Genomic DNA, 14,619 nt, shown 5'->3' with positions numbered 1-14,619 from the left:
TTTCAGCTTAACATGACTGAGGCATTTTAAACATCTGAGTATAGCCTTGTTAAAATAAATGGGAACCAATTGTCGCTGTTATTATATGGAAAGTATATAAAAGGGAAAGATTTGTTTATCATGCCCAATCTTTCAAAACAGTTGACATTGGAACATTTAGTTATCATAAACTGAAATCAACTTTAATAAATCAATATTTTTGTTACTCCATCAACAGAGATACTCACTATGCTGTCACTCATAATATCTGCCGATCCATTGGCTTGTGTCTTGATGTGCACCTCCGCTATAGCTCTGTATGCGCTTTTTTGTTAAAGACCTACGCTTGAAAACCACTTCGCTTCTATTACGTCCGTTTTACAGTCTCAAAAGATACTGGGAAACATGGATGCTGCTGGTAAAGAAGCCTAGCATAATCCAAGAGGGATACGACAAGGTAACTTTACATATACCTTAGTATCAATTGATATACCAGTAACAAAGGAATTAAAGGCACGCCTTTTGAAATTCTCGCCCCAGACGCTCTCTATGTCTTTATCTCGTCAGCTAAACATATCAAAGCAATCGATGCCGCTTCGAACTCTGTTCTATCACTCCAGGCCGAGTATGATGTTCAACTCTCAAAGCCCGAGGAATCTCGCTGGCTTAGCTGGCGGACATTCATCTACCCGAGTTAAAAAATTTTAATTTTAGCCAAACACAACTGTTGTCCTACGTCTTCGCGTGTAGCATTGAAGCTTTAGGGGCCTTTAGCTGAATCTGGCATAAATTGGATGTTGACAATGATTGTATTGATAGAATTTTGGCTATAGAAGATATTATTGGACGGTGGCTATACATAGTCCTGACCAATCATAATACAATTTCAGACGACAGGGGATACTAGTTTCCTATTGGTCAATAAGGGTAAATGTGGGGCATCACTTTGTTTGCTGTCGACATCAATTGATCATTTTAGCCCTCAATAACGACATTGACGGCGCATATACCCTCGCAGAAAGGGTTTATCTATCATTATTTTAGTTGTCAATCATTTGTTCATTATGACAAATCCAATAACGAGTTTGGGTAATTCATGTGCACCATAATTTACAGTTCTTATGGAATATATGTTTCCCTTTCCAGATGCCAACATTTCAACACGCTACTTAGGTTAAGTTTCTAGATATCATTATACATTTATTAGCCACCAACTGTTTCAATACTCAAACAATGTTGTGCAAGGGTGTCATCATTTCACGTGAAAATATCTCATTATGTGGGGTGGAAATAATGAGTCACCGGCTAGCGAAATAATCATCCCGCACAACGTGGAATAACCTTATATACGCCCACTCGAGTGCTAATTTTCAATCAGATGATAACACCATTTGAAACTACCTGACACAAAGCAATGGCAAATACACGCCGCATGCTCGGCGCTCTAGTCTCAGGCGCCACGCATGCCCTGTCGCCGTCTCGTGTCACCCTCCAGGGCAAAGCCGTCGCCTTGGAGCCTCTTGAGGAATCACACACCGAGGCTCTCTACCAGCACATTGGCAGTGCCGAGAACGGATGGATCTGGGATTACATGTTCCACGACCCCCCCACGGATGTCGAGCAGCTGAGGTCTCGCGTTGCGACCTGGGCCAAGTCCGAAGACACTTTCTGGACCATCCGAGTCAAGACCGGCCCAACCCAAGGCATCGTCGGCTACATCAGCTTTCTGCACATTGAGCCAGAGCACCGAACTATTGAAATCGGGCATGTCATGTATTCGCCGGCCCTGCAGCGGACGACAGCAGCCACGGAGGCGGTCTATCTGCTGGCACGGTACGCGTTTCGCGATCTCGGCTATCGGCGTCTCGAGTGGAAGTGCAACAATCTGAACGAGCCGTCGAAGAAAGCAGCGACCCGCTATGGGTTTGTCTTTGAGGGTTTGTTCCGGCAGCACTATATAGTCAAGGGGCGCAACCGGGACACCGCATGGTTTGCCATGCTGGATTCCGAGTGGGTGGACGGTGGCCTCGAGAAGGCCTTTGAGCAGTGGCTGGATGCGAGCAATTTCGACGAGAATGGACAACAGAAAAAGAGGCTAGAGGAGTTTCGCGCTGCTGAGTCGAACCAGACGTAGCAATAATGTAGGGTGAATAATTGTTGATAGATCTAAAAAATACATATCGATGACGATACCGGACTAAACCCAAACGGGAAATCCAAGAGAGACCGCACGTGATCAGCCGTATGCAAATTGTTCGATAAACCGCCAAGATTGAGCTGAAATGCAGCAAAATAGTCCAACGACAATTGCCCTCAGCCCATGCTAGCCCTAACTAGCCCTGATAGCACTGACTAGCAACCTGATGCTGTACTGACTGTACTCGACAGTGCCAACACTGGCTTATCTCTTGGCGCTTGGCACCTGCGGAGAAGCGTGCTAGTGTGACGTAAACACCACAGGTCAACACGAGCAAGATATCGCGCATAGTATCCAGTCTGCCGTCAATCTCAACATTATAACATATAACACCTTTCCCTGCTATGGTTTCTGCCAGGGAACCGATTTCCAGCTCGTCCTGGAGAAAATACACCACCGCGAGGACAGCCATGGCCGCGCTGCATGCACAACCGCCACAGCGCGCGACGGCTGCAGCTCTAGAGGCGCGCGGTCGTTCTCTGCCCTGCCTAGCCTCGCCTTGTGTGGCCAGTTCTCCGCTTGGCCAAGAAATACTCAACAGGGCTTTGACTTGTCATTTGCCTGCTTGCTGAAGCCTGCCCCGCGCTGGAGGACGCACCGCCTCCCCCCCGCTCGGGTCTCTGCCTGCGCGCTGCTATCCTGGCCGGGTGGTGTGGCTCCTTTGTGGTTAATATTATGAGGATGATGGATTAATTGCCTTAGTATTGCGGTCGACGGGCGTCTGGGTCCGATGCCATGTCATGGCTTGTCATTATTATTAATAGTCCAGTCTTTGGTTTCTGGTCTCTTTCTCTGCCACCGCCTGCGGGGAAACACTGGCCAAAACACCAGCTCTTCACTGCTGCCCTCGTATCATCTTACCATCTTGAAATTCAAGAGAAGAAAACACAACAGGAGAACAAGCAAGCAGGATAGCGTCTGCTGGCTGGAGCTGCGGCATTTTCCGGTGGCCCGGTGATTGGCAGAACAGTCCCCTCTCTCCTCCCCTCGCCCGGCTCCTGATCTACTCCGTCGCAGTACGTCTCCCACTCCATTCCATCTTCCTCTCCCCCAATGACACGCCCACAACAACATGGCATTGACAGATGACTACTTAGAGCGGCCTCGAGGAGCCATCGCCGACATGTGGGGGCGCTACCTGGAGAGCGGCGAGTATTCCGACTTTCTCATCAGCTGCAGCGGCCGCGACTTTCACGTCCACCGGCTGGTGATCTGCCCCAAGTCGAGCTATTTCCGCGTCCTGTGCAAGGAAAACTTTAAAGAGGGCATCTCCCAGAAGCTGGATCTCGTCGATGAGGACCCAGATGTGTTCCAGTCCGTGCTAGCCTTTCTGTACACCGGCATCTACGAGACTGATAAGATTGCGGGGTCGCCAGCAGACGGTTGGTCTCTTTAATCTCGAGTCATTATCTCGAGTCTCATACGATTTTTCATACTGATAATAGCCTCGATAGAAAGCGCCCCAGCTGCAGAGGGAAGCTGTGACTCGTCGGTCGACTCTGAAAATGACGATGAGAGCCGCCGCCAGGGCCGTCCAGCCACGACCGACGACATCCTCGCCCACGTCCAGCTCTACGCGGCCGGCGACAAGTTCGATATCCGCGACCTGAAAGAAGTATCGTCCAAGATGTTTCGCAACCAGCTGCACCGCACTCCCGTCGAAAATCTGGACATTCCCCTGATTGTCCAGATTGTGTACACGTGCACCCCCAACAACGAGGCCTCGCTACGCCCTGTGCTGATTGACTACTGCGTCCAGAACCTCAACGCGCTCCTCGTGCAGCCCGAAATGGCCCTGGTGCTCGCTGAAATGGGCCAATGCGCCTTTGAACTGCTGCGCGCGTACAAGGAGGAAGCCGACCTGCGCTCCCGCAAAGCAGTCGAAGACCAGCGGACCGCCGTGCTCGAGATTAAAAAGGCAGAGTCGCAGCAGCTGCGGGAGTCGTTGGCCAAACTGCAGAAGCGTGACACGCATCTGATGGAGAGCCTGGCTTCGCACCACAACTGTCGTAATTGTGGAAAGGTATTTGGGGCTGGACCGCAGGTGTATGGTCCGATGAGTGACCGGGTGATGCTGAGGTGCAAGGGCTGCTATACCAAGCATTCTTAGGCCTTTTCTTTTTCTATTTTTGCGTTCTATTTGATTTTCACCTAATTATATTCACGGGGACGTGACGGTGCTGGAGTTATGCTGTTTCTGTTTAGTCTAGCACTCATGCATTGCGCGGAGTCTTTTTATTTACCATTAGTTAATTACAGAATGCTATTATCTTCTCTCTTCCACAACCCGCTCTTCCCTCCCATTTTCTCGAGCAGTTTCACTCCCCCGATGACAATCCCCTTGTCGTTGGCCTTGCACATATCATACACCGTCAATGCAGCCCCCATCACCGCAGTCATGGCCTCCATCTCGACTCCGGTGCGCCCTTCACTTGTAACCGTCGCGACGACCTCGACAGCACCATATTTCATACTACTACTATCATTCTGACCCCCCACAAGAACAACATCGATGCTCACACTATCAATGCCAATACTCGGATGACACAACGGCACAATATCCGGCGTCCTCTTCGCTGCCATAATCCCTGCCATTCTTGCCGCCGCAAACACATCCCCCTTGGCCAGAGTATATGCTTCTCCCGTGCCCTTTAGCGCAGCATATGTCTTTGCGTTGGTAAACTGGACGACACAAGTGGCGCGCGCGTACCGCTGTGTAATGGGTTTGGAGCCGACGTTGGTCATGTGCATTTCGCCTTTTGTGTTGAGATGTGGCAGATCTCGGTGGTTGATTTTGGTGGTTTCGTCTTCGGGGGGTTTGTTGCTGGTGGATTTGGTTTTGTATTTCCGTGATTGCAGGTACGATGAGGGATTGGCGAGAGGGAGGGTGTGCAGTGGAATACTAGACCACGGTCTTGGGCGAGATGATGATACCGGACTGACAAAATGTGAAGATTTATCTACGCGATTTCTCTTGTCAGTCTTTACGCCATTGAGAGCGAGAACCAAAATAAAAGCCAGGAGATGAAGACAAATATGCAAGTCATATATTCACACAACAGGTATCATCATATATACGCCAATACCCCCCGCACGCATGCTAGTCATAAATAAAAAGAGATTGATAGAACTACCCACCAATCAATATCATAGGCCGATTTTTCATATTCTCCAACTGTCCGATGCCTGCGTGTTTGGCCTTTTTCCGTTTGACTGCCATGCCAATAACATTGAGCAGTTCGCGCTCGCGCTCGTTGATGACCACACCGCCGTCGTCGTGGATTTGGGCTGCTCGGCGGCCTGATTCGAGTAGGTCGAGGGCGTGCATCGCTTGTTCGTCGATTGGAAGATTGTTGTTTTCTTTCCGGATGAGGTCTCTCAGGGAGACTTCTGCATTGCCGTGCAGACACACCTTGAGATTACCGTCTGATGTAATCCGCAGGCGATTGCAGGTGCCGCAGAAATTGTGTGTCATGCTTGTGATGAACCCGACTTTTCCCTCAAAGCCAGGTACACGGTACGTCTTGCTCGTGTCATTTTTGTGATCGTCTACTTTTTCCAGCGTGGGATACTTTTCTCGAATGGTGGTGAGCATTTCCTGATAAGGGACCATCTTCCCTTTACTCCACTTGTTGCCGTCAAATGGCATATATTCAATAAACCGCACTTCTATCGCCTTTTCACGGCCCATCTCTACAAACGGGATGATCTCGCGTTCGTTGAGGCCGCGCATCACGACGCAGTTGATTTTGAGCTTGATGCTAGCCCCATACTTGTTCATCTCCTCAATCCGAGTGATGCTCTTCATAACTGCATCGAATCCCTTGCGGCGCGTCATGATCTGGAACTGGAATGGGTCTAGGGTGTCTAGGCTGAGGTTAACACCCGTCAGTCCCGCCTCGGCCATGGCGTCCAGTTTCCGGTGCAGCGTTAACCCATTTGTAGTCAGACACAACTCCCGTAGACCATCTCGTCGGGTATTACCAATCGCCTGCATCATGGGAAGTATATCCTTGCGAATCGTGGGCTCGCCGCCCGTCAGCCGGATTTTGGTGACTCCCTGTGAAACGAACAGCGACGCCAGGTATACAATTTCCGGGGTTGTTAACATATGCGCCGGCGGCGACAGCGGGACTCCTTCTTCCGGCATACAGTACAGACAACGCAAGTTGCACTTCTCGGTAATGCTGATGCGGAGATAGTCATGCTGGCGGTCAAATGTATCCGTAAGGAACTCGGAGAACGGTTTCGCAGACTTGAGAGCGGCTTTTTGTGACGGCGGCGAGGAATCGGCAGGTGGGTATGTATGTGAAGAAACAGTGTGTTCTGTGGCAGCTTCTGCTGTCGAGCTGTGTCGTCGAGTCTGCGAGAATGTCGTCGTCGTGCCACAGACTGCTGTACCCCGCAGACTCCGAGTCCGGAGGAGGCGAAACGCCCGCCTTTGCAAGGCTGGTGCAGCCATGGTTCGCAATAAGAGTGCTATAAAAGAGTCGATGCGGTCATATCGTCATTATCGACGGTCAGGTTGAAGTTGAAGAGCGAACATTCTCGGCGCGAACTGACGACGACTGCTTCTTCCCCACCTACGCCCGGCTGCAGCCAATGACCAGCGACGTATTGGATATCACCGATAAGAGGTTCCACTATACAACTCGCTGCATATTAACTTGCAATCTACCACTTTACACTCTACGACTAGAATGATATGATGGGTGATATCTGCAAATTAATCGACACTGTTCAACATACAGATTGCCAGTGGCCGTGGCTATCTGTCAGCCAGCATCTTCTGGACGCGCTTTTCTAAGCTGTTCTCGAATTGCGCCACCCCGTCACCCTGTTCAACCAGTTTCCCTGTCTTCAAGACATACACCACCCTTCGCCTTGGCCCTTGGTCATTGTCTTCTTGATCATCGTCGTCCTCGGCTTCAAAGTCATCGTTCAGCTTTGCTTCTGCGTCCCGCTTTCCTTCCACCACAGACCTCACCAGGAAGCGGTCGTGCGAGACTATTAAGATGGCGCCATTGAACGTCGACAGCGCAGATGCGAGTGCTGTGACCGTGTGGAAATCAAGATGGGTGGTAACTTCATCTAGCACTAGCAGGTGAGGCGGATTCCAAAGGATTTTTGCCATCGCCAGCCGAACCTAAGAGAATCATCCAGTCAGAGAGATCTGTGACGTGGTTGATTTATGAGGGGTTACATACCAGTTGCCCTCCAGATAAGCGAAAAACAGGCACATCAGATGCAATTCGACCAGGCAGACCCAAAGAGGCCAACAGCCCTCTGACCTCGCCTTCATTGCATTGGCCGTCAACTTCACGTATCATCGTGGAAAGCGCTGTCAACGCCGGGTCTGCGTGGCCCTCTTTCTGCAGATCGCCCACCGAGTTTTGCGCGTAGTATCCAATCTTCAGCCTCGGATGGCGCGTGACCTTTCCGACACTGCCTGGCTCCCTCTGCCCCGTCAGCAGCTGCAGAAGCGTGGACTTGCCACAGCCGTTGAGACCCATTATGCCCACCCGGTCACCGAGGTGAATGGTGAGATTGATATCGTTGAGGACCACCGGGGTAGTACGCTTGTACCTAAAAGTGATATTTTCAAGCGAGATCAGGGGTCCCGGGAATCTCAAATCCGGCGCATCTGGTAAGTGAATAAATATGCCCTTTTCGTCCTTGGGCACTTCAATTTCTGCTCTCGCGTTATCGTGCCACCCTACCATGTCTCGATTCAATTTGAATCGGCCACCATTAGCGCTTACTTGCACGCCCATTCGATCATCAATCTTTTTCTGACGAGATTTGGCCATCCGCAGCTTATTATCATCTCCCGTTTTCTTGCCGATCTTTGTATTCTCGCGGATGGTGGCCTCCATATGCGCCACCTGCTTTTCCTGTGCTTCTTTCATTCGACCCCAGTAAAGTTTTTGGTATTCAAAATTCTCCTCGTACGCTGCGAGATTGCCCTTGAAATAGGTCAGGCTTTGGTCACGTAGAATAACCAGCTCTTCGCAGACTGCATTAATGAACGCTCGATCGTGAGACACAAGAACCAAGGTTGTGCTCGATGATTCTCGAATCTGTTTGAGGTAATTTTCAAGCCACATCACCCCAAGCAGGTCGAGGAAATTGGTCGGCTCGTCCAGAATCATTATATCTGGATTTTGAATAAGAATCCCAGCTAGCATGCACCGCATTCGCCAGCCACCGGATAGCGTCCCAAATGGCTTGCTAAGACTTGCTTCTTTGAACCCCAAGCCGAACAGTACTTTGCGGGCTTGTTGCTCTATATCGACTACTTTGATCTACATCATATATCAGCGGGAAACCTGTACTTTTGTTGCCATGGGATCAACTGACTGTATCATACTGAGATTGAAGTTCCTCCATTAGATCAACTGCAGCTTTGGTGTCGATTGTAATAGTTTCGGCATCGATGGACGTTGGATCTTGGTCTAGCAAGTTTTGCGAGATAGCGACTTTAGCCTCAATAGCTTTAAGCTCCTTTCTGGCCTGTAGGCCCCTTGAACCACTTCTCAAGTGTGCATTTTTTTGCGCTAGAAAAAGTTGCTTTTGTAACTGCTCGTGGCGGAGCTTTCTTATTGCCAACACAGGTGCCAAGGAGTCTTCTTCATTCTCTACACTTCTCGAGAGAACTGCAAGACATTGTCAATAAGCCTTTTATCAAGTTGGATGGAAGGATACTCACTGTCAACCTTCCTTTTAGTCTCGTTCCTCAAATCGTCACAAGCCATAACCTGTTCCAAAACAGTCTTTCCCTTGTCACTGTCGGATATGGACAATTTATCCCTCGTAGTATCGCTAATACCACTGGGATCTTCATCTTTGATTTCAGCATCTGTCTGTTGCAAGATAGCAATCCTGGTCAGATATGATATTCCTGGAATAAGCTTCTCAGCCATTGCCCTGAGGATAGCTATAAATTGTAATTAGTTGAGAAGTCATCTTTTTTTATATTTATTCTCATGTTTAGGAACTTCCAAGCTTACTAGATTTTCCGGTCCCATTTCGCCCAACCAGGCCATAATGAACGCCAGCCTTGAGTCTGAGATCTGCATTTGAAATAAGTTCTAGCCCGTCGGACTTTGATTTTGATTTGGACGCCTTGGGCTTTTTGTCTGTGGTATTAGTGTCGCTGGCTTGGTGAGAGGATCGGACGACGATGTTGAGACCCTGAATGTCGACCTGGCACGGTAATGTCTGTTAGGAATTGAAATACATCAATCTATAAGAATGCACGACATACCTCCTGCGATGGTCTGTCGTCGAGGAGGTGGAATCGTGTTTGCTTGCATGTCGCAATAATAGTGGGTCCGGAGTCGGTCATGTTCTCTTTTATATTCGGATGTTTCCCTTTGCTATGGATGGGTATTTCACCAGATTTCAATGTTGAGTTGGACTTATAATTAAGAAAGATGATAAATAGTAGGACCGTTGAACTTATAGTAACATGTGAGGGAAGAATCATTGATCCCTTCGTAGTGAAATATGTTGTCCTCGCATACACCCGGTGAATTGGCCAATCACCAAAGGTCAAAGTGAGTCATTCTTGGTCAACTCAACAGAAAATAAAGAGAAGAAAAAAAAACTCAATGATTAATTAAAATTAAGCAATCTAACTAAATTTATGGATATAGATACATAGGAGATCCGAGTCAATCGGAAATATGTGTTTTATGTAGACTGGCGACCCCTAAGGACAAGGCAGGATCTCACCACCATCAGTACCGGATTTTAACAAGAAACTAGAAAATAGTATGGAAAGAAGGAAGGTATATAATATTGAGGAAACCTGAGGCACTCAATATTCCCGATATCAATTAGCCAATGAATAGTCCGTCACTGGCATCTCCATATAGTTGATAGTCGTAGGTGGTATGTTTCCACCTCGTTCCACCTCATAACAATGAGGCATTTTGTCGGGGCTTCCTATGAATGCAGCGTGCAATGCAGACCCAGTTTTGTACCTGTAACAAGTAACCTGTGGGAAGCCGAATTTCTCCTGCAATGCTTGTCCGAGTGTCAGGTAGACTTCATGATACCCGTCATCGAGCTCGTCGAGCTCTCGCGCGGCAAAGATCATGCTAAATCCACCCCCAAATTCCTTTTCGCTAGTAACATTTATGCCGGTAATTTTCTCGAGCTCTTTCACGAAGAAATCGACCCAGAATGGCACTTGATTGAGTGTACTGGAGTAATGCTCAATGCGGTACAGTGCCACGAGACTTTCTTGGATGATCATGACCACGTACTGCTTGCTGATTGAAGAAGTAGTTGCTATTGCTTGGCATTGCAGACTCGCATCTCTCAAACGCAGCATAATTTTGGATTCTTCTACCACACCAAGGGAGACTAATGAGTGGACCTCAGTGAGCGTTTTGGTTTTGTTAAAGGATGCTGGGAGGCCAGAGGCCTCATAAACATCGGCACCTTTTGTATTAGAGGGATTGACAGTGGAAGACATGCTTATAGTCTAGTAGGTTGTCCTTTAATGGAGGAGTGCGCGTGTTGGTGACTGTATAACATACTTGTCAGCGTATCGGATATTGAAAGACAGGACTGTATAAAAGATGGCTTGCAACGTTTTAATAATAATAGAAATACATACAGTATTATTTTAGATCCATAACCGACATCCGGAGCAGTTTAAAAGGAAGAACAAAATGGAAAGGGAGAGACATAGTTATAACTCTTACCACAGCATCAGAGAGGCCATCTAATGCTTTAGCTACGAGTATGACTCGTTATTTTCCTTATTCTTCTCCTTCTCCTTCTGACTCATGAGATGTTTCACCCGGTGTATTTACCGCTTGGGTCATCTTGTGTAATGTATGACAAGTCCGCGGCGTACCTTCTTTTCAGCATCGTCCAAAACTCCGGCGGATGCCACGTGGAATGATTCATCTTATATGAATGATAATTCGGGGTCATAGCCGTGCTACGTTTAAATAATTCATTTTCTAATGTTGTCCAAAGCACAAACGTCAATGATCTTGAATTTCAGTTGGGGAAATATCAGATGATGACTAGTCACTACGCTGTAGATGGAACTGTTAAATTACTATTAATTGATATTAATTCACACTTTTAATAAATAAATTCATTGCATAAAAGGGATGAACGTGTCTACTGGTAAGTTCCAATACTACATAGATAACATCGTGCGAGATAGAGGTTGCCTGTCCCGATCTAGTTCGTGCGGCTTGCCGCCCTGAGGAGCGGTAGGGTGCAGCTAGAAAAGATATCTTGCGTTCAGCTGTCTGTATGGCTCTTCTTAATTAGATTCTATAAAATTATGGTTCAGCAAATCCTACCTATATAAATTGTATTATTGTTACAAATTGTCTTTTATTATTCTATTTAGCGAAAAGTCTCTTAATAGAATATTATCTATGAAGAGCTAAGTATCTTAGCATAAAGTTAGTAAACATAATACTTTCCTACTAGAACTATCTCACTTCTTTAATTATTTAGTATTATTTAATTTATTAGACCTTAATAGTATAACTGAGTTATATTGTCTGTGCTACTATTGCCACTAATGCGGGGCGATACTAGATAGAAGCAGAAGAACGAGCTATAAAGAATAAAAGTAATAACAATCTTTAATCCTACAAGAAATTACTTAAGTATAATGTCTAACTCTAATGATTCTGAACGTTCTATATGCTAGTTAACCCTGGTCTTCCATATTAATCCAAGAGGTCAGTCCGCTCTAAAAAGATAAACCTGGATTGTGTACACAAGTATTTTTAAAAGTTGACTGGAAATATTTAGGTGAGTCTTAATATGTTATCTTTTATGCTTATAAGTGCACCGCTTATTCTACTCTTTATTTTATTTTTATTTTTGATTAAGACACTGTGTTGTATATCTACTTATTAGTCTCTTCAAGATGGGGCTCATAAAAAGCATTCTTGTTTTGGTGAGGGGGGGGGGTTGGCGGAAATACTCCCATTCCATCTCAACCGCAGAGATTAAAAAATATGGGTGTTTTTACTAGCTTGCTGATTCGACAAAGACGGCAGCTACGAGATTGACGCAGCCAAACACTTCTTAAAAAAGCGTACGAAATGAATTACCTTAATAATACCGACATCTTTGCTGGCATCAAATCTCGAGACACGGGACGGGTTAAGACCTTCTGTGCGGATAAAACAGGCATTTGGTCTTCGTGTATCTCGCATCTTGTAAGGAATTCTCTCCTCCCTCAACTAAACTGACGAAGGTAGGATTCGCACTTTCTCATTCCTGATCGAAAAATACCTGATGATCTTGTCATAAAAGATAAGAATTTAATTAAAAGATTGGACGGAATCCATGGCAGCTAACAGCCTGAAGAATTAAACAATCAAACCCTTCTAGATATCTGTTTAGTCTCAGACGGTCACTTTATTATGAAATTTGATTTTACTCGATCGCACTTGTGAAATAGAAGGAAACTCTGTTATATATTAATAAATTCTGAATACCTCTATATGACCTAGTTTTACCTTGTAGTCTATTATAATAATATATAGTTGGTGGTATAAAAGCTAAATTGAGACTAGAAGGTGTACAACATAATATTGAACTCCTTTCGGTAAGATAAGGTTTTCTTGTAATCAGCCAGCACTTCCTATTCTTTGATTTGATCCTCATTCTGTGACCTTGTCGAACCAAATCAAGCCTTGCAAATCCGGCTCCAGATCAAGTCCCATCTTTACCACATGGTCGCCCTCAAAGACAAAAATGGCTTTCAAAGGATCATCCCCGCCTTCCTGCCAGTCACTCAAATGGGCGATGTACTCTGTTTGATTGGCAATATGCTCAAATGTAAGCGTAAACCCCATTGAGCGTTCGGTAGCATTGACGAAGAGGCTACCGTCCTTGATTTCGACAACCATTTCATGATACCCCTGGTTTGAGTATTTGCCTACATACGTCCCGATAGGGGTTTCCTGTGGCAGTGGTGTGCTTGCTGGAGGCTCGTCTTTGCTTTCGGTTCTATTTAGAACAAGGGCGTGCGCCAATTGCCAGTCCATAGTATTTCGTTCTGATGACTTTGCGTCTACAACCTCATGGACTAGTTCTTTGGCCAAATAAGCAGAAAGGGGATATGCTCCATCTGAATTTCCAAAAATCACAGCGCCAAAGTGCAAGTCAGGAACGAAGAAGAAGTAGCTGCCCCAGCCATTGTCATGGCCGTCATGGTCCACCACGGCGTATCCCTTGTAGTAATAGATTTCCAACCCGGCAGTGTAAAATGTAGTAGACGTATAAGGATCTAGATTCTCCGATCCCGGGTTTGAAAAGGTACGCATTTCCAAAAGACCTCGGTACATATTGTCATTAATAGGAACGCCCGGGTGATTCATCAAAGCCTCGACCCACTTGATGAAATCATTCACACTCGTGAAAATTCCACCCGCACCTTGCGCCTCGGGGTCTTCTGCAGTGTAAATGCTCAGGTATTCCGACTTCTCTTCATCCCAATAGTATGACATCGCAAGACGGTCCTCTAGATTCTTGGCTCTGGCGCCGCTCGGTTGGTAGGCGGTCGATTGCATATCGAGGGGGCCGAAGAAATACTTGTCTAGAAAATCAGACCAGCCGAGTTTGCTTTTGACTTCTACAAGGTATGATAATACGGTGTACATAATATTGCAGTAGATATATGTGGAGCGAACTGGGGCAGCGACGGGCAGATTTCTCAGGTTCCTTGTAATAGAACGAGCGTCGTCTGGGTGTGTTGCTCGTGGGCTCATGTAAGAATAGTCATGACTAGGTTTATCGTATCAGTAATGTATTTCGCTCTTGGTCTTTTCTAGTAATAAATAAAGAAATAGCCTGACAACTCACCCGGGCAGGCCGCTGCGGTGGCCCAAGAGATCGGCCACGGTGACATTTTTCGTGTATTCAGGATCCGACATGACAAAGTCGTCTGGAAGTAAGCTAGACATGGTGCTTTCGTATTGCACTTCAGGGAAATTAGCATTGTCGTCGACCAGCAAGGCAACTGATGCTGCAGTAAACGACTTTGAAGATGATGCAATCTCGAACACTGTGTCTGCTGTACATGGTGTCAACGGAGAGAGCGATGCGTTTCCAAAGCCTTTTGATGACACTGATCCGTTATTCACAATCGCAATAGCGAGACCAGGTACATGATATTCATGCATCAGGGCGCCCACATGAGTAGCCCATCCAGTAGAATGTAGGTCCATGATTAAGCCTGTAAGATGCTTGTCTAATTTCAGATAGGTTTCGTCTTCTGCTTGGCTTTCTCCTTTTTCTTCGTTTCCTCTTCATCTATAGCATTTATGTAGGAGAATATTAAAATTGCTGCCTGCCCTGCCAAGCTTTAAAACCCCACAGTAGGACAGACTAACCTGTGGATCATCAGCGTCGGCGGGTTTTAGTCTCTTTGGCATCGCGCAGCT

The 14,619-nt window shown here is 46.6% G+C and overlaps 6 protein-coding genes across 6 annotated transcripts; 2 read left to right on the top strand and 4 right to left on the bottom strand.

Annotated features, from left to right (window-relative positions):
• Nucleotides 1-1,393: 1,393 nt before the first annotated feature.
• Nucleotides 1,394-2,113, top strand: TRUGW13939_09317 (uncharacterized protein; the record flags this gene model as incomplete). The annotated part of the gene is made up of 1 exon (XM_035492441.1): nucleotides 1,394-2,113. One exon carries the CDS (start codon nucleotides 1,394-1,396, stop codon nucleotides 2,111-2,113), a length of 720 nt encoding a protein of 239 aa, XP_035348334.1.
• A 1,135-nt stretch (nucleotides 2,114-3,248) lies between these two features.
• TRUGW13939_09316 (uncharacterized protein) lies at nucleotides 3,249-4,286 on the top strand (the record flags this gene model as incomplete). The annotated part of the gene is made up of 2 exons (XM_035492440.1): nucleotides 3,249-3,558; nucleotides 3,622-4,286. 2 exons carry the CDS (start codon nucleotides 3,249-3,251, stop codon nucleotides 4,284-4,286), a joined length of 975 nt encoding a protein of 324 aa, XP_035348333.1.
• Nucleotides 4,287-4,429: 143 nt separating this feature from the next.
• On the bottom strand, nucleotides 4,430-6,638 carry TRUGW13939_09315 (uncharacterized protein; the record flags this gene model as incomplete). Its single annotated transcript, XM_035492439.1, has 2 exons — nucleotides 4,430-5,136; nucleotides 5,315-6,638. 2 exons carry the CDS (start codon nucleotides 6,636-6,638, stop codon nucleotides 4,430-4,432), a joined length of 2,031 nt encoding a protein of 676 aa, XP_035348332.1.
• Nucleotides 6,639-6,944: 306 nt separating this feature from the next.
• Nucleotides 6,945-9,524, bottom strand: TRUGW13939_09314 (uncharacterized protein; the record flags this gene model as incomplete). Its single annotated transcript, XM_035492438.1, has 6 exons — nucleotides 6,945-7,322; nucleotides 7,384-8,481; nucleotides 8,537-8,832; nucleotides 8,886-9,113; nucleotides 9,187-9,382; nucleotides 9,444-9,524. 6 exons carry the CDS (start codon nucleotides 9,522-9,524, stop codon nucleotides 6,945-6,947), a joined length of 2,277 nt encoding a protein of 758 aa, XP_035348331.1.
• Nucleotides 9,525-10,013: 489 nt separating this feature from the next.
• TRUGW13939_09313 (uncharacterized protein) lies at nucleotides 10,014-10,661 on the bottom strand (the record flags this gene model as incomplete). Its single annotated transcript, XM_035492437.1, has 1 exon — nucleotides 10,014-10,661. The coding sequence occupies one exon, from the start codon at nucleotides 10,659-10,661 to the stop codon at nucleotides 10,014-10,016; it is 648 nt and encodes a 215-aa protein (XP_035348330.1).
• Nucleotides 10,662-12,834: 2,173 nt separating this feature from the next.
• Nucleotides 12,835-14,403, bottom strand: TRUGW13939_09312 (uncharacterized protein; the record flags this gene model as incomplete). The annotated part of the gene is made up of 2 exons (XM_035492436.1): nucleotides 12,835-13,960; nucleotides 14,039-14,403. 2 exons carry the CDS (start codon nucleotides 14,401-14,403, stop codon nucleotides 12,835-12,837), a joined length of 1,491 nt encoding a protein of 496 aa, XP_035348329.1.
• Between the last annotated feature and the right edge of the window lie 216 nt (nucleotides 14,404-14,619).

The sequence above is a fragment of the Talaromyces rugulosus genome, chromosome V (genome assembly GCF_013368755.1).
Source record: "Talaromyces rugulosus chromosome V, complete sequence".
NCBI lineage: Eukaryota > Fungi > Ascomycota > Eurotiomycetes > Eurotiales > Trichocomaceae > Talaromyces > Talaromyces rugulosus.
This window is presented reverse-complemented; position numbering and strand designations above follow the sequence as displayed.